Below are 21,492 nucleotides of genomic sequence, written 5' to 3'. Positions count from 1 at the left end.
CGCACATGTACACAGAACAGTGCAGGGCCACCCGAGGTTCATTGACTCTCATACGAACAAGCCAGTACAAAGTTAATAAATAAGAAAAGACCGATACGTACTTGACTTTAAAAAAAAAAAAAAACTTAATATTTTGTGTTGTATCCACTAAAATTGATCGACCGCCATTGATGTTTTCACCGCAGTGTGCACATTTTGTAGAGTCAGGCAGAATTACTTCCGTAAGGAATTGCTTGAACAAGATATAAAAACCAGAAAATTGAAAATGTTAAATAATCAGTTCAAATTTTCGACTGGGAAAACATGGAGTTCACCCCCCACTATTGGTTATTCATTGGCAGGTATTTTCTGCACTGATTTCATTTGGCAAAAACAAATGTTCAGCAGACCTGCAAGTAAAAGGCAATATTTAAAAATAAAACGGCAATAACATTGGACGCATTTCCCCAAACAACTTAATGTTGTGATGCATATTTTTAACGATAGAAAGTCGTTCTTTACAAAGCAAATGAGAGTAAAACGTGTACAAACCTGCTTTGAGTGGCACAACTCGAGGCTGCTTGTAACCTTCGCCCAGAAGTTGAAGATGTTGCTCGTTCTCTTCTTTTATTCCACAAAGTTCCTCTTTGTTCTTGGGTGTTGTTCTTTCACACATTTTCAAATGATAATTCCAAAAAATCCGCACTTGATCTCTGCTTGGCGATGAGTCATGTGCCTCTTTTCGTTAGCGGCTAGCTAGCTAACAAGCTAAGCTAACTACGCCAAAAAACATCAACGCGCGAAGATGAGGTTATCGGGACACAAAGACTGAATGAATTATGTCGTAGTCCTTTAGAGTAGCACTGGACATGCTTTGAGAAAATTACAGTCAGTTCCACACTAAATCAGAAGAATTTAGCGGTGGGTGTTTTTGTTCCGGTGTTGACGGGTCGGTGGATGTGGTCGAGGCCCTTCGCAAGCTGCGCGCTTGCTAATGACGTCATGCTTTAAGCACGTATTTTTCAAATATATTTCTTTGCCTCTGTGTTTGTTCTGTTTTGATATATATTTTATATAACATTTTAATTCGGTTGATGAAAAAAATTAACAAAATAACTAAATTAACGCCGCATTCGCGAGTCAGCTCCGACGTCACTTCCGCCTATTTCCCGAGAAGCCGCTGCTGGAACAGCAGTGGGACGTTTACGTTTCTCCTACCGAACTTGTTTTTATTTCGGTGTGGACGGGTCAGTGGATGTGGACGAGGTCGAAGATGCGCGCTTCCTAATGACGTCATGCTTTAAACACGTATTTTTCAAATATATTTCTTTGCCTCTGTGTTTGTTTTACCCCTGGCTGTTCTGTTTTAATGTATATTTTATATAATATTTTAATTCGGTAGATGAAAAAATTAACAAAATAAATAAATTCAAGCCACATTGGCGAGGCAGTTCTTACGTCACTTCCGCCTTTGGCCCGAGAAGCCGCTGCTGCAACAGCAGTGGGACGTTTACGTTTCTCCTACAGAACTTGCAACAATGCTGTGGTTCACTCGGGCTGCAAGATTGTATGAATATAATGTCTGCATATACTCGCAGTGCTTCTCAATTATTTCACGCCCGCCCCTACCAAGAAGAAAAAGATTCGCGCCCCCCCACCACCAATTCTTTTTCTGTCTTTGTAGATTGTTATTAGATTGTCAATAAAATATCCCTTAACTAAGCTAAATTGCAAAGAAATATAATTTTGAGAACTATTATAGTGAGGATCTCGAAACTCAGTACTCTGTTGTGCAAATATTGATGAGATGACAAATATTTGTCATGTCATGATCCACACTGCTTATCCTGTACAGGGTCGCGGGAGGGTATGGTCGTTTTTTTTTTGTGCTCAAGAGGAAAAGGGTCAAATAAAGACTCAACAACTGATTAGAGTTCCGATATTTAGTTTCTTCAGATTCTGGCGTTCAGGAAATAGTACAAAGACAGATATCTGGGCGGCTTTTTCTTAATCTCACGAGAAACTGCACTCGGGCGAGCACAGTTGAAAAATGCGCGCCATCTTTCAGCCCAGCTTCAGTTTTTATAGGAGTTTTTTATGTCAAGGGTAATGTAGGTTGAATCGGTCGTCCTCGCTCCCTCCCACGGCACGGGTCCACGTCCAAGGGAAGGTCCTCCCAGGTTAGTCATCGTCTGGATAAGTTGATTCCCGTCTGGTCTCCAAAACTGGCACGCCAAGGCTGGCCTTCTCCGGCGGGCAGTCTCTCCGCCTCTCCAGCTGGCACTGCTCTGGAATCTTGTCGGTGTGTGCGTGTTCCTGTGTATGTGCACGTGTATATGCAAGTGTAAGTACGTGTCTGTGTGTATGCATGCGTATGTGCATGTGCTCCGATCTCCAATTGTAATGTCTTTTGGAATGTGTTTTTCTTTTGATAGCGTCTATGTGAGTCCTCCAGTGCCTAATTTGGTATGTTTGCATCTCTACAGCCAATGTGGAGAATGTGCTTTATCGTATTTGACCATTAAGTGCTGTGAATGTGAGGGCAGCTCATAGAAATGCTATGTGCGCAAATCTATTCTCACGATTGAGAATTTCAATAAAGTTCACACATTTAAACTAAGTACTCTAAATTTAGCATATGAGAATAATATAATAAATCAGTAAACATCATGACTACAATCCCAGTCATTCTTGTGACCAGTGCTTCTAGTTCCATTTGATAAATGCTTTTTGTTTAATCAATGTTTAACATATTCAGTAAAAATGAACCTGCTAAATTAAATAATTGACCTTCTGTCCTGTAAGTGTTTAAAATAATGCCAGAAATCATAATACAATCCTTCATTTACCATTGCAGTCGTCTTATCATTGCAGTATTTTCTATCATTGCAGCATTTTTATTAATTTCCCCTCTGTACCATGGACAGACATTCGGAGAGTTTCCTTACACTTGTATATGTTGTGGGATGTAAGTGTGTATATTTAGGGGGATTTGTGTATTTACGTATATACAGTGTATATTTGCATGTTTTTTTTATGAATGTCTGCTGCAAATGTTATACATTAACGGCTACATTACGCCGCCGCCTCTGTGTGATCTATTTCTTTGCTGCTGTAACACTGCAAATTTCCCCATTGTGGGACTATTGAAGGACATCTTTATCTTTATCTTTATCTTTAAAAACCTTGTGTTGGTGCTTGTTAAATAATTTTCCAAAAGATTAAGATTGAACAAAATGGTGAAACAAAAATTTAAAAAGTAAATTCTGTAACAATTAAACATTGAATACTAAATTATTCCTAAAACAGTTCAATAAATCTTGTAATTAATCGTGAATTATTGTAGTTTAATGAATACTAAAACAAATAATGAAATATTAAAGTACTTAAATAAATATCGAAATCATTTTCGAACACAATAACAGTTAAGAAATAAAAGAGTGACATGTTTTAATTTAAAATTTACAACCACATCGCAACTTGTCGAAAAAGCCTGGAAAAAGGCAAAGGTGCAAATATGTTGACATAAAGTATCAATTTATCATGTCAACTGTTAATAATAGGGAAATACATTTGGAATACTATCCAACCAACAACATGGTGTCAGATGTGAAAACAAAACCAGCAACAAAAGTAAAATTCAATACATCTCTCAAGTTCATATTTGGGAACAAAAATGTTTGTTCATGTGCACACGGTTCAAATCGTACGTTTTTCCAATGTTTCGAAGAAGATAACAATGATTTGCATCGTAAATGGTGACATCTGTCGGTGAGTTGGTGACAGTGCTCCACACAGCCAGCAGCCAATCATATCACAGCGGGGTGTGTCCTGTTCTTCCGCTCTAGTGCCGTCCAGACTGCGGTTTTCTCGAAGGAAAAAAACGACGCCATCTTTCATTCGTCTCGTCGAACAAAGAGAAGCACGCGAGTTATCGCCAAGCAGAGACCAAGTGCGGATTTTTTGGAATTATCATTTGAAAATGTGTGCTAGAACGACACCCAATTACAAAGATGAACTTTGTGGAATAAAAGAAGAGAACGAACAACATCTTCAACTGCTGGGCGAAGTTTGCAACCAGCCTCGTGTTGTGCTACACAAAGCAGGTTTGTACACGTTTTACTCTCATTTGCTTTGTAAAGAACGACTTTCTATCGTTAAAAATATGCATCACAACATCAAGTTGTTTGGGGAAATTGTTCAAGGTTATTGCCGTTTTATTTTTAATTCTTGCCTTTTACTTGCCGGTTTGCTGAACATTTGTTTATGCCAAATTAAATCAGTGCAGAAAATAAATGCCAAAGAATAACCATTAGTGGGGGGTAAACTCTGTGTTTTTTTCCCAGTTTAAAATTTGAACTGATTATTTAACATTTTACATATTCCGGTTTTTAAATGTTGTTAAAGAAGTTAAGTTTGTCATGTCATTATGTTTCAAAACTATGCTGACAGATGTAGTGTATTTTTATATCCACTGTTGGAGTTGAGCCACCGAGAAAATGAGAAACATTTAGTAAATGAATCTTCAAAGCCAAACTTACTCCAATGCATGTTCGTTTTTTGTACTCAAGAAAAAAAGGGTCAAATAAAGACTCAACAACAGCTGATTAGAGTTCTGAAATTTAGTTTCTTTGATTTCTGGAGTTCAGGAAATAGTACAAAGACAGATATCTGGGTGGCTTTTTCTTAATCTCACGAGAAACTATAATCAGACGAGCACAATCGAAAAATGGCACGCTGATCTCAGCCCAGCCTGACATTTTATAGGAGGTTTTATATGTCAAGGGTCATGTAGGTTGAATCGGTCGTCCTTGCTCCCTCCCCCGGTCCACGTTCCACGTCCAAGGCTGACCTTCTCAGGCAGGCGGCAGTCTCTCCGTCTCTCCTGCTCACATTCCCCTGTAATCTCGTCAGTGTACAGATTGTGTGGTGTATGTTTTCCCAGATCAAAATTATATTTTTGGGTGTTCTTGATAGCGTCCCTGTGATGTCCCAACGATATGTGTGTATCTTCTATGGCCTATGTGGAGAATGTGTTTAAAATAATGAGCAATCGTAATACAATCCTTCAATATTCATGTCCGGTGTGGCCATTCCCTATCAGAAGGGAAGGCCGGAGAGAGGGGACACCTTTCCCTTTTTGCTTTTTGGGGAGACTTCTTTTGACATCAGCATGTGACGAGAATAAAATCTTTTTCGAACCAAAATGGCTGTGTCAGAGAGGTTCTTTCCATCACCAATTCTGTAGCATGAAGCCACAAAAACAGATGCACGAACCGTGTTTAACCGGAAACCGTTTAGCTCGCATTGAACAGAAGTGTGACCCAAACATGTCTTGTAAGCTGAAACCGTTCGAACAACAGGAAGCGTGTGAACGGGTGTGATGAAGTCAAAGTGTTCATGTTTTTCCATTCTTTATGAGTTTGCATATACAAATTGCTTTGCTGTGCTTCAATAAAACACCGCACAGGAGCGGGAAAGCTTTTCTCTTTGGCGGACGGCTCCTTGCAAGTGACAAAGACAATCTTGGCTGGGTGATTCATGAATGAAGGCTTGTCTTGTTTTTTACAATAACTCTGACATATCTTGTTCAAGCAATTCCTTATGGAATGATTCAACCTGACTAAAAACTGCACACTGTGGCAAAAAGATCAATGGCGGTTGATGAATTTTAGTGGATAAAACACAAGGGATTACGTTTTTTTTAAAAAATCAAGTACATATTGGTCTTATTTATTTATGAGCTTTGTACTGGCTCGGTCAAAGAACCTCGGGTGGCCCTGCACTGTTTTGTGCACATGTGCATAGTTTCACCTCATCCAAACATTTAAAATACATTTAATGCATCCATCCAGGGTTGCACGGTTCTCATCAGTGAAAGAGCGCATGCTGCAAGGAATGCATCTGCATCTTTGGCTTACTATGAAATTAAAAAGGGAGAACGTCACAACCCCCTTTTCCACCAACAAGCCCAGGAACATTTAGTTCTATCTCTTAATGCAAAAATAAATACTTGTAAACATATTTCGCTTGTAGGATTCCTATTTTATCAATGACATTATGTTGCGATGGCACCCAGTGGTCTGCATCAATATGTTAGGGTCCCACACCAGGTGTTCCATCAGACGCACACAATAGCCTGTGTGTGCTAACTTCAGCTCGCTTTCAGAAACGTCTGTGACTATGTCAGGAATGAAATAGGGCATCAGCCGCAACGTGCTTCCATTTTAAATGCTCGTTTATCACTGTTGTGCTGCTAGAAAATGGAGGTTAACATCGTAGGATGTAATTTTGTGAAATACCCCCATGGTCCGGTCCAAATCTGGGTCGCACGCATTGCTCCGTCTGCGGCAGGCACAAGTCAAGGTAGCACGCTATAAACAATATAAGACAAAGTCGACGCACGAGGTTTGACTTGACCAAACCAAATTTGTCTTTTTGTGTCCTACAGACGTCAGTGAAAACGATCTCCGTTCCGTGAAAGAGGAGCCAGACTTGACTCACATCAAAGCAAAAGCTTCCTGCATAAGTCAACGTTCACAATCCACACAAGAACACACAGTGGAGAGGAGCCTTTTTCCTGCTCAGTTTGTGGCAAAAACTTTTCTTTAAAGTCATATTTGATAAAACACACAACAATACACAGTGGAGAAAAACATTTTTCCTGCTCAGTTTGCGGAAAAAGTTTCTCTCAAAAGGCACATTTAACAAGTCACGCAAGAACACACAGTGGAGAAAAACCTTTTTCCTGCTCAGTTTGTGGAAAGAGTTTCTATCGTAAATCGCATTTAATAAAACACACAACAATACATAGTGGAGAAAAACCTTTTTCCTGCTCAGTTTGTAGGAAAAGTTTCACTCAAAAATCAACTTTAACCAATCATAGAAGAACACACAGTGGCGAAAAACCCTTTTCCTGCTCAATTTGTGGAAAGAGTTTCTCTCGTAAGTCGCTTTTAACGAGCCACACAAGAACACACAATGGAGACAAGCCATTCAGTTGCAGTGTTTGTGCTAAAAAATTCTTCACTAAACATGGTGCTGAGAGACATGATTGTGCTGGTGAGAAAAGCAACGATCCTTGAAGCTTAAAAAAACAACCAAAACAAAAACTGAAGGAACTGACTCTTTGTGGTAAGATGTAAATGTGATTTAGAATAAAATATGATATATTGAATTTTGCAAAGCTTTTTTATTGACACTAAGCCAATGTGATCAGTGCCAGAAGAACCAACGTGTTTGAGTGATAATTGTTTTTTTTTGTTTTCATATCAAACATTATCAATGAAATTAATTACCTTTGCCTAGAACAACATTTTTTAACATTATGCTTTTCAGTTGTTTTTTTAATCGTACCTAATGGAAACGGTGTGAGAAGAAACTGTGCTTATGAAATCGGTTCCTTCCACAATCATCAATAAAATCACTTGTTCCACTTGCTCAACTGGCCTTCATTACACTGTGAAAAGGTGAAAAACTGAACTAGAAGTTGAACTATAAAAAGAACCAGAAAGAGAAACGCAAATCGTCTCAGTTTCTCTCAAAGGTTTTGGAATGTCAGGAGTTGGCAACTTGATGGCAACTGGAGTCAGTGTTTATTTGTCACCACGGAGGGGATGATCCGCATCACGCAGTTTGTTGCTGCTGCTGTCTGAATTGGAAAAGTACCGTAGTTTAATGAATATTGAAATTAATAATGAAATATTTAAGTAATAAAATAAACATTGAAATATTTTTTGACACTTTAACATTTAAATAATAGTGAAAATTTTCAATTTAAAATTTGCAACAATATACGTCCATCCATCCATTATCTATACCGCTTCTCCTCACGAGGGTCGCGGGGGTGCTGGAGCCTATCCCAGCTATCTTTGGGCAGTAAAGATAAAGATAAAGATGTCCTTTATTAGTCCCACAATGGGGAAATTTGAAGTGTTACAGCAGAAAAGATATAGATCACACAGAGTCGGCGGCGTAATGTAGCCGTTAATGTGTAACATTAGCAGCAGACATTCATAAAAAGCATGCAAATATACACAGTATAAACGTATCTAAGTGTAAGGAAACACTCCTAATGCCTGTCCATTATACAGAGGGGGAAATACTGTAATGATAAAAACTACTGAATGATTGAAAATACTGCAATGATAAAGATATTACAATGATAAAAGTACTGTAATGGTGAGAGTACTGAAATGACAGGAAAGTACTGCAATGATAAAAGTACTGTAATGGTAAAAGTACTGCAATGATAAAGTATACTGCAATGATAAAAGTACTGTAATAGTAAAAGTACTGTAATAGTGAACATCCTGCAGTGGTAGAAATACTACAGTGAAGTATTGTAATAAGAATACTGTAATGATAAGAATACTGTAATGGCGGGGGACACCCTGAACTGGTTGCCAGCCAATTGCAGAGCACACAGAGACGAACAACCATCCGCGCTCACACTCATACCTAGGGGCAATTTAGAGTGTTCAATCGGCCTGCCATGCATGTTTTTGGAATGTGGGAGGAAACCGGAGTACCCGGAGGAAACCCACGCAGGCACGGGGAGGAATTAAATTAATAAGAAATATAGAAACATTTACTAAATATTGAACAAATTTAATAGTCCAAATTTTCAAAGATAAAAATAATGAATCAAATTTTAAGTATTAATTAATTCAATAAATAATTAAAATAATTGCACTCATATTTAAATGAACAAATATGTTGTCAAATATTCAAGATTGAAATCGAAAGTATTTAAAAATATTTATAGAATTCTTACATATTAAAAATTTTGAATACATATTGTAGTCATACATAAGCAAGTTTAAATATTTACATGAAAATCGAATTAAATACTGAATACTGAGGTAAAAAATTGTTAAGGAAAAAATACTTAAATATTGAAGTGAGTATCCAATTAAATGAATAAACAACAAATACCTCGTGGAAAATATAATTTATCAACGTTTGTCAAACCACAATGTTCTTTTTTGCATATTCTTAAATAATCTTAGTTTTTTTTCTCTTTTCCTTTTTTAGTTACTCAACAGTTCATTCCACGTGGAATATCCCATTGGGAGAAAAAAAATATCTCATGCAAAAAATAAAGAGCGACCTATTGTTTTAGAGGACAATAAAAGGCACCACAGCACTGGCGAAAAAGCCTGTAAAAAGGCAAAGGTGCAAACATGTTGACATTAAGAAGCACTTTATCACGTCAACTGTGAATAATAGGAAAATAGATTTGCAATGCAGTCCAAAAGACAACATGGTGGCAGATAACAAAACCGGCTGTCAGAAAGACTTGGGGGGGAACCAAAGTTTCGTTCCGCATCGACGCAATACTAGGACGGGTTTCATAACAAGGTAACACTTCCGCTCCTCTCGCGGCACCCGTTGGTGTGCGTCTACTGATTAAAACATTCAAATTATTCCAGTTTCCTGATTCTCTGACCGGAATCAACGGCCCATACTGCCCGCTTCAGCCAGTGTAATTTCTCAGCTAATGTGGACAACACTGCATTACAACAAGTGGTCCTTCGAGCCGGATTGGAGCAAAGCTAAAGCACTATGGACCCTGCAGCAACTACGGAAGAGACATCAAGTCGGCCCAGCAGAGAATCCCGTCTGCCCCCTCATCTAATGGACTATGAAGTTGGCTATTCAGTCCCCGGACCACATCCTCCAATCACTTCATCCCGCTCCAGCGGCAGACTCAGAAGTACTTCGAGGAGATCCCATCGCTCTGTAACCAACTCCAGTTCTTACTCAGGGAGGCACACAACCTATACCGTTGGCCACTATCCGCAAGATGGACTCTCTCCAATCCAAGCGGCAATTCTGGATGAGAATGCTAAACAACTTCAGATGGTTAATCTTCAAAGACAGCTGGCCGAAGATGAGGAAGCTGAGCGCGAACTCAAACAACTGCAAGCTCAAGCCAAGGCAGCGCAACAGGCACAAGAAGAAGCCATACAAGCAAAGGAGGCCATTAGCAACCGCCTCGAACAAAGCCGCAGACTACAACAATTAAGAGCGGATGTGGAACTAGCTAAACTGGTCACGTCAATGCTCAGCACGAACAGCCCCACATCGAGCACCTATCAGCCGATCCCACCAGCTAGTCCTGCACCAGGCAACCTTGCACCTCCTCACGCCAACTCATATCCAACAATGGGCAAACAACAATCCCCCAATTTAGTCCAAACAGCTGCTGCAGCACAACCGTTGCCTACGGCAGCGCCAACAACGATCCATGATGGAGCGGCTGCTCCACTACAAAGTGAGCAACTTAATACGACTCACGGCCCGTCATTCCAGCAGACAGGACAAGAATGGGAGCATCCTCGAGCTTCTTCCATTCCCTTCCAGGCTCCTACATCAGCACCTGCCCCCTATTCTGGTCTACAGCCACAACTCGGAGCAGATATGCTGATCGCTTCTGCCTTTGGCATTCCAAAGCCAACGCTACCAGTGTTTGAGAGCGGTCGTGAGAGTGACTTTGCTCTGCTGAAGATGGCACTGGACAGTCTACTCAACAACCACACCCACCTGAGTGAGCAGTATAAGTATCAAGTGTTACTAAGTGTAACTAATTGTCACATGATCTTCTATCATTTTCCGGTTCCGGCGCCGCGCGAGTGGCTGCCTGTTTACTGCAGCGTGGCTCACTATTGAGCCTTTTTCGTGTGTTTTTTCCCTTTACCCTGTTTTATTTTATTTTTACCTCATCTCAGCAATGGACCTACAACTTGTGGTGGTTTTGCTGCTGTTGGGGGCTATTTCTTGCGCGATCGTGTCCGGAGACGAAACTCGGAGCTACGGATCGATCGTGTACACAAGAGATCAGCTGTTAGCACTCCGTGCTAACCCCGCGTGGGCTCCCGGAGCGAGACCCGATATTCCCCGCGAGCTGAGGAGGAAGAGACGGGGATGTCGTGCGGGGGCTAAACGCCAGGCAAGGAGGAGACGATATCACCCCGTCCTCCCGTCCGTTATTATGGGGAATGTTCGATCCCTCTCCAACAAAATGGACGAGCTAACAGCGCTAACCCGGCACGAGAGGATTGTCCGGGAGGCTAGCTTGCTGGTGTTCACGGAGTCGTGGCTAACAGAGCTAACGCCGGACGCCGTCGTGGAATTGGACGGCTTTCAAATACTACGCGCGGACAGGACACTAGAGAGCGGTAAGAGAAAAGGGGGAGGGCTGGCTGTGTTTGTTAATGATAGATGGTGTAACCCTGGGCATATAACTGTTAAGGATCAACTTTGCAGTCGGGACATTGAGATGATAGCTGTTAGCATGCGTCCGGTCTATTTACCGCGAGAGTTCAGTCATGTGATCGCGGTGGCGGCGTACGTGCCTCCCTCTGCTAACGGTGAGACAGCCTGTGATGTACTGAATGCAGCTGTGAGCAGGCTACAAACACAGCACCCAAATGCCTTGTTCCTTATCTCTGGTGACTTCAATCATGCTTCTCCTTCCTCCTCTCTGCCTTCATTCACACAATATGTAACATGCCAAACCAGAGACAATAAAATATTGGACCTCTTCTATGCCAACACCAAGGAGGCGTACACGTCACTGCCCCTCCCCCCGCTGGGCAAAGCTGACCACAACTTGGTTGCTCTCCTGCCTGTGTACAAACCTCTCGTCCGCAGGCCGCCAGCTGTGACAGGCAAAGTTCAGAGACGGTCTGGAGAAGCAGAGGAGGCCCTAAAGGACTGTTTCAACACAACTGTGTGGGAAGTATTCAGCGAAGCCCACTGGGAGGACATTAATGGTCTAACAGACACAATTACAGACTACATTAACTTCTGCATGGAGAACACCATTCCCACCAGGACTGTAAGATGTTTCTCCAACAACAAACCCTGGATCACACCGGACATTAAAGCTCTCCTGAAGGAGAAAAAGAGGGCTTTTGTTTCAGGCGACAAGGACGAGCTGAAGAGAGTGCAGCGTCAGCTGAGAAGGAGGATCCGAGAGGGGAAAAAGTCCTACAGGATGCGGATGGAAGAACAACTGCAGCGGAACAAGGCCAGGGATGTCTGGAGGGGCCTGAAGACCATCTCAGGCCACGGACAAGCAGGTAAGACCCAGAAGGGGGGGGGGCTTCAGTGGGCAAATGAGTTGAACCTATTTTTCAATAGGTTTGATCAAATGTCTGACCCCGCTCAGGCTTCCCTGATGCAGCCCCCACCCACCCCTCCTGCCACTGCGAACAAGACCCTCTCTCCCCCTCTCTCCCCCTCTCTCGCCCCTCTCTCTCTCCACAGGCTCCAGTTCCCAGCCTCATCAGACAACCACCACTTCCTCCTGCTCAGCCTTGTTCCTCACAACATCTCAGGTGAAGAACCAGCTGAGGAAGATGAAGGCGAGGAAGGCGGCAGGTCCAGATGGGATCAGCTCCCAGCTCCTCAAATCCTGCGCAGACCAGCTGTGTGGAATCGTCCAGCACATGTTCAACCTGAGCTTGAAGCTGGGCAGAGTCCCCCAGCTGTGGAAAACATCCTGCCTGGTTCCGGTTCCAAAGACACCCCATCCGAAGGAGCTCAACAACTTCAGACCAGTGGCGCTGACGTCTCATCTGATGAAGACCCTGGAGAGACTGGTCCTCGTCCATCTGCGCCCCCTGGTGAGCTCTTCGATGGATCCACTCCAGTTTGCATACCAGCCTGGCATCAGTGTGGATGATGCCATCATCTACCTGCTCCACACTTCATTCTCCCACCTGGAGAAGGCGGGGGGCACGGTGAGGATCATGTTCTTTGATTTCTCAAGTGCTTTCAACACCATCCAGCCCACCCTATTGGGACACAATCTGGAGCAAGCGGGGAGTGGCCCACCACCTCATCACATGGATCCACGACTACCTCACAAACCGGCCACAGTACGTGAGGACACAAGACTGTGTGTCTAACGTGCTACTCTGCAGCACGGGAGCGCCGCAGGGAACTGTTCTGGCTCCCTTCCTGTTCACCCGCTAAACCTCGGACTACAAATACAATTCCTCTACCTGTCACCTGCAGAAGTTCTCTGATGACTCCGCGATTGTCGGCCTCATCACTGACGGAGACGATCGGGAGTACAGAGGGGTTACGCAGGGTTTTGTGGACTGGTGTCAGCAGAACCGCCTCCAAATCAACGCTAGGAAATCCAAAGAGCTGGTGGTGGATTTCTGCAAGCGTTGGCACTCTCCACCTGGACCAGTGAATATCCAGGGAACAGACGTTGAGAGGGTCTCAACTTACAAGTACCTGGGTGTTCATCTGAACAATAAACTGGACTGGAGCGACAACACAGACGCTCTCCATAGGAAGGGCCAGAGCAGACTCTTCCTACTCAGGAGGCTGAGGTCCTTTGGCGTTCGGGGAACACTCCTCAGGAACTTCTATGACGCTGTGGTTTCATCAGTCATCTTCTATGGAGTGGTCTCCTGGGCAGGAGGCATCTCGGGCCGGGACAAAAAGAGACTGGACAAACTAGTGAGGAGGGCCAGCTCTGTCCTGGGCTGCTCCCTGGACTCTGTGGACTCAATGGGGGGTAGGAGGATGACGGCAAAACTGTCATCAATGCTGAACAACCCAGCCCACCCACTCAATGACACTCTTGGAGCACGCCACAGCTCCTTCAGTTATAGACTGAAGAGATTTTTCCGCTCCTTCCTGCCGGCTGCTGTCAGACTTTTTAACAAGAACACTAGGTCAGGTCTACAAATGGGCGGGCATTAGTGCAATTGTGCAGTCCGAGGATGCAACAAACACAACTACTGTGCTTTATCCAATGCTGTACTTAAATATTGACCAATGGTGTATTTTGTTTACCATTGCAGTAGTCTTATCATTGCAGTACTTTTACCATTACAGCACTTCTATCATTGCAGCATTTTTATTAATTTCCCCTCTGTACCATGGACAGACATTCAGAGTGTTTCCTTACACTTGTATATGTTGTGGGATGTAAGTGTGTATATTCAGGGGGATTTGTGTATTTACGTATATACAGTGTATATTTGCATGCTTTTTATGAATGTCTGCTGCTAATGTTATACATTAACGGCTACATTACGCCGCCGCCTCTGTGTGATCTATACCTTTGCTCCTGTAACACTGCAAATTTCCCCATTGTGGGACTAATAAAGGACATCTTTATCTTTCTCTTTAAAAACCTTGTGTTGGTGGTTGTTAAATAATTTTCCATAAGATTAAGATGGTGAAACAAAAATTTAAAAAGTAAATTCTGTAACAATTAAACATCGAATACTAAATTATTCCTAAAACAGTTAAATGAATCTTGAAATTAATAGTGAATTATTGTAGTTCAATGAATACTAAAACGAATAATGAAATATTAAAGTACTTAAATAAATACCCAAATCATTTTCGAACACAATAACAGTTAAGTAATAAAAGAGTGACATGTTTTAATTTAAAATTTACAACCACATCGCAACTTGTCAAAAAAGCCTGTAAAAAGGCAAAGGTGCAAATATGTTGACATAAAGTATCACTTTATCATGTCAACTGTTAATAATAGGGAAATACATTTGGAATACTATCCAACCAACAACATGGTGTCAGATGTATAAACAAAACCAGCAACAAAAGTCAAATTCAATACATCTCTCAAGTTCATATTTGGGAACTAAAATGTTTGGTCATACGCATACGGTTTAAATCTTAGGTTTTTTTCTATGTTTCGAAGAAGATAACAATGATTTGCATCGCAAGTGGCGACATCTGTTGGTGAGTTGATGACAGTGCTCCACAAAGCCAGCAGCCAATCATATCACAGCGGGGTGTGTCTTGTTCTTCCGCTTTCGTGCCGAACGGACTGCGGTTTTCTCGAAGGAAAAAAACGACGCCATCTTTCATTCGTCTCGTCGAACAAAAAGAAGCACACGAGTTATCGCCAAGCAGAGATCAAGTGCGGATTTGTTGAGATTGGCGTTTGAAAATGTGCGCAAGAACGACACCCAAGTACAAAGAGGAACTTTGTGGAAAAAAAGAAGAGAACGAGCAACATCTTCAACTTCTGGGAGAAGGTTGCAAGCAGCCTCGTGTTGTGCTACACAAAGCAGGTTTGTCATATGCTTCTGGCCATTTCGGAAAATAGTCCAAAGCAGCTAGGACATAACGGTTGCCTGTGTTAGTGCGTGAAAATGGGCCCATTCTGGCCCCCGCAATCCTCTCCATCGGCGCGCCCACTGCTAGCTGTTGGAGGTGGGCACGAGACCGGCCTGGTGGACCCTTGTGCGCTGTGCAGAGGTCACAACGGCGACAAAAGTCCTCAACATCTCGCCTTAATTGACCCCAATAGAAACTTTGCCGGAGTCTGCAAAGTGTTTTTGACACACCAAAGTGTCCTGCCTCTGCAGGCCCATGAGAGGCTTTCAACACAGCCTCTCTCAGAGCCCTGGCGACGACCACCTGCCATCTATCCTCCCCAGTAGCAGGCTCCTTCCAAGCTCTCTGGTGCACCCCATCCTTGACCTGAAGAGTCCCAATCTTTGAATACAGTCCTTTAGTGGCAGGCGAGTGTCCAGTGACCTTCTCCCACTTAGGGTTTTGACCCGACTCGACCCACTTTAATACAGGTCGGAGGTCAACATCCTGTTGCTGCTGCTTCCTCCATTCGGGTGCCTCCACAACCTGCACCTCCCTCCATACGGGGTCGACATGATCATGCGCGGGACTTTGCTCCTCACCACAAAGTTTCTTCTCTCGGGTCTCTCTCTTCTCGCAGAAGCGGCAGCCAGCAAGTGCACAAGGGCGTCGAGACATAGCGTCAGCGTTGGCATGGCAATTTCCAGTCCTGTGCTCCACTTGGAAGACATATGGGGCCAGTTCTTCAAGCCAGCGTGCAATCTGTCCTTCAGGCTCCTTAAAAGACAATAGCCACTGGAGTGCCGCATGGTCAGTGCGTACAGTGAAGGGTCAACAGGACAGATAATATCGAAAATGGCTAATGGCTCTCACAATTGCCAGCAGTTCCCTTTGTGTGACACAATAACGCCGTTCAGCCTTGTTCAAGGTTTTGCTGAAGTATGCCACTACTCTCTCCCCGTCTGCCCCCACTTCACTCAAAACCGCCCCAATTCTGACATTGCTGGCATCAGTGTCCAGGACAAACGGCAGGTTGGCGTCTGGGGGGACGAGAATGGGTGCCTCCGTCAGCACCTTCTTTAGTGAGCTGAAGGCCCGTCTGCACTCGGAAGTCCAGTCAAAATCAGTGTCCTTCCGCTGCAGGTGGAAAAGCGGTGCAGCTAGACATGAGAAACCCCGCACGAATCGCCTGTAATAGGATGCCAGCCCAAGGACGCTCTTCAGTTCACGCGGGTTGCTGGGAGTAGGCCAGTCCCTCACGGCTCGCACTTTCTCCTCCAATGTGATAATGCCTTCCCCTCCAACTTTGTGTCCCAGGAACTCAAGCTCTCTTCTCATAAAGCAGCACTTGTCAGGGTGAAGTTTCAGACCCGCAGTGGAAATTCTTTGTAAGACCTGGCGCAGGGCCTCCAAGGCTGCATGGAAAGCGTTCCCATGGACCAGGATGTCATCCAAATAGACCAGACATTCCTGTCGGGGGATGCCAGCCAGCACCTTGTCCATAAGCCGCTCAAAGGTAGCAGGTGCATTACACAGGCCGAAACAGAGAACTCGAAACTGCCACAACCACCTGCCAGTACAGAAAGCAGTCTTTGGCCTGGCTTCCGGGCTGAGGGGCACCTGCCAATATCCACTGCGCAGGTCTAATGAGGAGAACCAGGACGATCCAGACACCAGATCCAGAGTCTCATCAATGCGGGGCAGTGGATAGGAGTCTTTCTTGGTCACGCTGTTTAAGGGTCTATAGTCCACACAGAACCTTTTCTTCACTGTCTTTTTTTTTTTTTACCTTGACAACCCCTGAGGCCCCAGGGCTGTCAGATGGCTCAATGATGCCAGCTTTCAGCATCTCATCAATTGCGCTGTCCGCATCTGCCTGATGTGCAAGGGGAAGGCGGCGGGGGCGTGCTTTGATAGGTCGTGCATACCCCGTGTCAATTTCGTGCTGCACCAAGTCTGTTCGGCCAACCTCCTCTTCTGTCAGCACAAAAATGTCCTTAAAGTCCCACAACAGTTGCCACAGCTCGTCTTGTTGCTTGGGTTCCAAACCATCACTGTTGCGCTTCCACACTTCGCGCACTGCCGTCAATCTGTCCACTCCACCTGTCATGGACCACGGGGCCGGGGAAGAGGAATGCTCATCAATGTGGGCATCTGATGTGGGTGGAGAAGTCATAGGAGCCAGCGGTTCATGGGTGGGATCAGACTCCTGCTGTGCAATGGCTGCGCTCAACGTCGGAAGGAATGACTTTTCAGGCTGTGTAGGGCGCACCATTTCAACTGTGGGGCCTCCTGGAAAAGCCAACGTGTTCCTCCCCTGGTCAAGCACGCACCGGGGTGTTCGTAGAAAGTCCAGTCCTATGATGCAGGGTTCGCGTACAGCGGCAACCCACACCCGAAAGTTCATGGATAGTCCCCCCACTTGGATAGTCACCACCCCCCTTCCAAGCATAGGGGTGAGCTTTGTTCTTTTTATAGTTCAACTTCTAGTTCAGTTTTTCACCTTTTCACAGCGTAATGAAGGCCAGTTGAGCAAGTGGAACAAGTGATTTTATTGATGATTGTGGAAGGCAACGATTTCATCAGCACAGTTTCTTCTCACACCTTTTCCATTAAATACGATTAAAAACACAACTGAAAAGCATAATGTTAACAAATGTTATTCCAGGTAAAGGCAATTAATTTACATGTTTGATGTAACCACCAAAACAAATCATCACTCAGACACATTGCTTCTTCTGGCACGGATCACATTGGCTTAATGTCAATAAAAAAGCTTTGCAAAATTCAATATATAATATTTCATCCAAAATCACATATACATCTTACCACCAAGAGTCAGTTCCTTCAGTTTTTTGTTTTATTTTTTTCAAGCTTCAAGGATCGCTGCTATTCTCACCAGCACAATTGTGACTCTCAGCACCCTGTTTAGTGAAGAATTTTTTAGCACAAACGCTGCAACTGAATGGCTTGTCTCCATTGTGTGTTGTTGTGTGGCTTCGTAAATGCGACTTTTGAGAGAAACTCTTGGCACAAACTGAGCAGGAAAAAGGTTTTTCTCCACTGTGTGTTCTTGTGTGGCTTGTTAAATTTGCCTTCTGAGAGAAGCATTTTCCACAAACTGAGCAGGAAAAAGATTTTTCACCACTGTGTCTTCTTGTGTGGATTGTTAAATGCGACTTTCGAGAGAAACTCTTGCCACAAACTGAGCAGTAAAAGGGTTTTTCTCCACTGTGTGTTCTTGTGTGGATTGTTAAAAGCGACTTTCGAGAGAAACTCTTGCCACAAACTGAGCAGGAAAAGGGTTTTTCTCCACTGTGTGTTCTTGTGTGGTTTGTTAAATGCAACTTTTGAGAGAAACTCTTGCCACAAACTGAGCAGGAAAAGGGTTTTTCTACACTGTGTGTTGTTGTGTGGATTGTTAAATGTGCATTTTGAGAGAATCCTTTGCCACAAACTGAGCAGGAAAAGGGTTTTTCTCCACTGTGTGTTCTTGTGTGGATTGTTAAAAGCGACTTTCGAGAGAAACTCTTGCCACAAACTGAGCAGGAAAAGGGTTTTTCTCCACTGTGTGTTCTTGTGTGGATTGTTAAATATGCATTTTGAGAGAATCCTTTGCCACAAACTGAGCAGGAAAAGGGTTTTTCTCCACTGTGTGTTGTTGTGTGGATTGTTAAAAGCGACTTTCGAGAGAAACTCTTGCCACAAACTGAGCAGGAAAAGGGTTTTTCTCCACTATGTGTTCTTGTGTGGATTGTTAAATATGCATTTTGAGAGAATCCTTTGCCACAAACTGAGCAGGAAAAAGGTTTTTCTCCACTGTGTGTTCTTGAGTGACTTGTTAACGTTGCGTTTTGAGAGAAGATTTTGCCACAAACTGAGCAAGAAAAAGGTTTTTCTCCACTGTGTGTTCTTGCGTGCCTTTTTAAACTTGACTTTCGAGAGAAACTCTTGCCACAAACTGAGCAGGAAAAGGGTTTTTTTCCACTGTGCGTTCTTGTGTGTTTTATTAAATATGACTTAAAAGAAAAGCTTTTGCCACAAACTGAGCAAGAAAAAGGTTTTTCTCCACTGTGTTTTTGCGTGCCTTTTTAAACTTGACTTTCGAGAGAAGCTTTTGCGACAAAATGAGCACGAACATGTTTTTTCTCCACTGTGTGTTCTTGTGTGCGGTTTTAAAGACAACTTTGAAGTTAATGAGTCAGTGTGACATGCCCTTTCCTCTTTGGCTTGCCCATCATCGTCATCATCATCATCATCAGGAGAGCATGATAATGTGTCCTCATTTTGTGCTTGTGATGGCCCCCAGTGGTCTTCGTCACCTTCTGTTGTCACGTGATGACTTGAGTTGCTGCTTGTAGGCTCCGCCCCTCTGTTGTCCTCACGCTCACCCATGTTTTCATCTTCAGTCTTTATAGGGACAACGTTCAGTGGTGACTTGTTGATCTCCTCCTCCTCCTCCTCCTTTTTGATGTGAGTCAAGTCTGGCTCCTCTTTCACAGAACGGAGATCGTTTTCACTGACGTCTGCAGGACACAAAAAGACAAATTTGGTTAGGTGAAGTCAAAGCTCATGCGGCGACTTTGTCTTATATTGTTTCTATCGTGCTACCTTGACTTGTGCCTGCCGAAAACGAATCAATGCGTGCGACCCCGATTTGGACCGGACCATGAGGGCATTTCACAAAATTACGTCCGACGAAGTAAACCTCACTTTTGATGCTCGATTTCATTCCGGACATGGTCACAGACGTTTCTGGAAGCGAGCTGAAGTTAGCACACACAGGCTATTGTGTGCGTCTGATGGAACACCTGTTGTGGGACCCTAACTTATTGATGGGGGCCACTGGGGGCCATCGCAACATAATGTCATTGATAAAATAGGAATCCTTCAAGTGAAATATGTTTACAAGTATTTCTTTTTGCATTTAGAGAAAGAACTAAATGCTCCTGGGCTTGTTGGTGGAAAAGGGGGTTGTGACGTTCTTCCTTTTTAAGCCCATAGTAAGCCAAAGTTGCAGATGCATTCCTTGCAGCATGCGCTTGTTCACCGATGAGATCCGTGCAACCCTGGATGGATGCATTAAATGTATTTTAAATGTTTGGATGAGGTGAAACTATGCACATGTGCACAAAACAGTGCAGAGCCACCCGAGGTTCATTGGCCGAGCCAGTACAAAGTTCATGAGACCAATACGTATTTGATTTTTTTTTTTTAATTAATCCTTTGTGTTTTATCCACTAAAATTCATCAACCGCCATTGATCTTTTTGCCGCAGTGTGCAGTTTTTCCAGTCAGTTTGAATCATTCCATAAGGAATTGCTTGAACATGATATGTCAGAGTTTTTGTCAAAAACGAGACAAGCCTTCATAAATGAATCACCCAGCCAAGATTGTCTTTGTCACTTGCAAGGAGCAGTCCGCCAAAGAGAAAAGCGTTCCCGCTCCTGTGCGGCCTTTTATTGAAGCACAGCAAAGAAATTTGTATATGCCAACTCATAAAGAATGGAAAAACATGAACACTGACTTTATCACACCCGTCCACACTCTTCCTGTTGTTCGAACGGTTTCAGCTTTCAAGACATGTTTGGGTCACACTTCTGTTCAATGCGAGCAAAAACGGTTTCCTGTCAAACACGGTTCAAGACGTGCATCTGTTTTTGTGGCTTCCTGCTAAACTGCCAGCATAGACACAACTCTGTTACCACTGAACTCACGTTTTCCTGTTTAAGAGGTCCATGTTTTTGTGACCTTCTATTAACCCGTAAGCATAGTTTTGAAACATGATGACATGACAAACTTAATTTCTTTCACAATAATATAAAAACTTTCACAGATATAGCAAAAACAAATTGGAGAAGCTGTGGAGCAGAGCACAACATCAGTCAGACCCCGGGTCCACAACCCCTCCGGCAGAGACGCAAACAGAGCTTTCGCTTCAGAGTGACCCATTCACTGTCTACCAAAGTGTCGAAATTCGGAAAATGTTCCATAACAGAAGAATTCGTCATGGGTGCTGAAACACCACACCCTGCTAGTGACATGGAGTATTCGACATCTAAAATTAACTCTGCCAAAAGTCTTCACCAATGGGCCGAAATCTTTAGTATGATGATGCGCACCGATAGTTAATGTGATTTGTGGCTCAGCGAACAGAGACAATTCATACCGTTTGCTCTGCTCTGGGGCAAGGCACACATGCGAGGCAGCACCGGTAGACATCACAAATACATAATCCTAATGCAAGATGCACTTCTGACCCTCGAAATTGGTTGAATGTATCCTGACAAACCAAATCATCAGAACTCAGTGTTCAATGCAAAGGACCAATTGGTGGTTTGAATGGGTGGAGGCGGCTTCACCGCGCAGACCAGAGCAGGAACAGGACGTACCAGCTGCGGGAAGATG

The 21,492-nt window shown here is 43.5% G+C and overlaps 1 protein-coding gene across 1 annotated transcript in view; it reads left to right on the top strand.

Moving 5' to 3' along the window:
* LOC148342405 (uncharacterized) overlaps positions 1 to 21,492 on the top strand; it is a 46,659-nt gene that overhangs the window by 15,459 nt on the left and 9,708 nt on the right. The window contains exons 2-3 of the mRNA XM_088286190.1: positions 6,594 to 6,924; positions 11,278 to 11,282. Coding sequence (XP_088142316.1) covers positions 6,594 to 6,924; positions 11,278 to 11,282 — 336 coding nt within the window. The remainder of the gene's footprint in view (positions 1 to 6,593; positions 6,925 to 11,277; positions 11,283 to 21,492) is intronic.

The sequence above is a fragment of the Idiotropiscis lumnitzeri genome, chromosome 2, assembly GCF_059441095.1.
Source record: "Idiotropiscis lumnitzeri isolate Australia: NSW breed Sydney's pygmy pipehorse chromosome 2, RoL_Ilum_1.0, whole genome shotgun sequence".
Classification (NCBI taxonomy): Eukaryota; Metazoa; Chordata; class Actinopteri; order Syngnathiformes; family Syngnathidae; genus Idiotropiscis; species Idiotropiscis lumnitzeri.
Note: the sequence above shows the minus strand (reverse complement) of the source record. Positions and strands in the feature narration are given on the sequence as shown.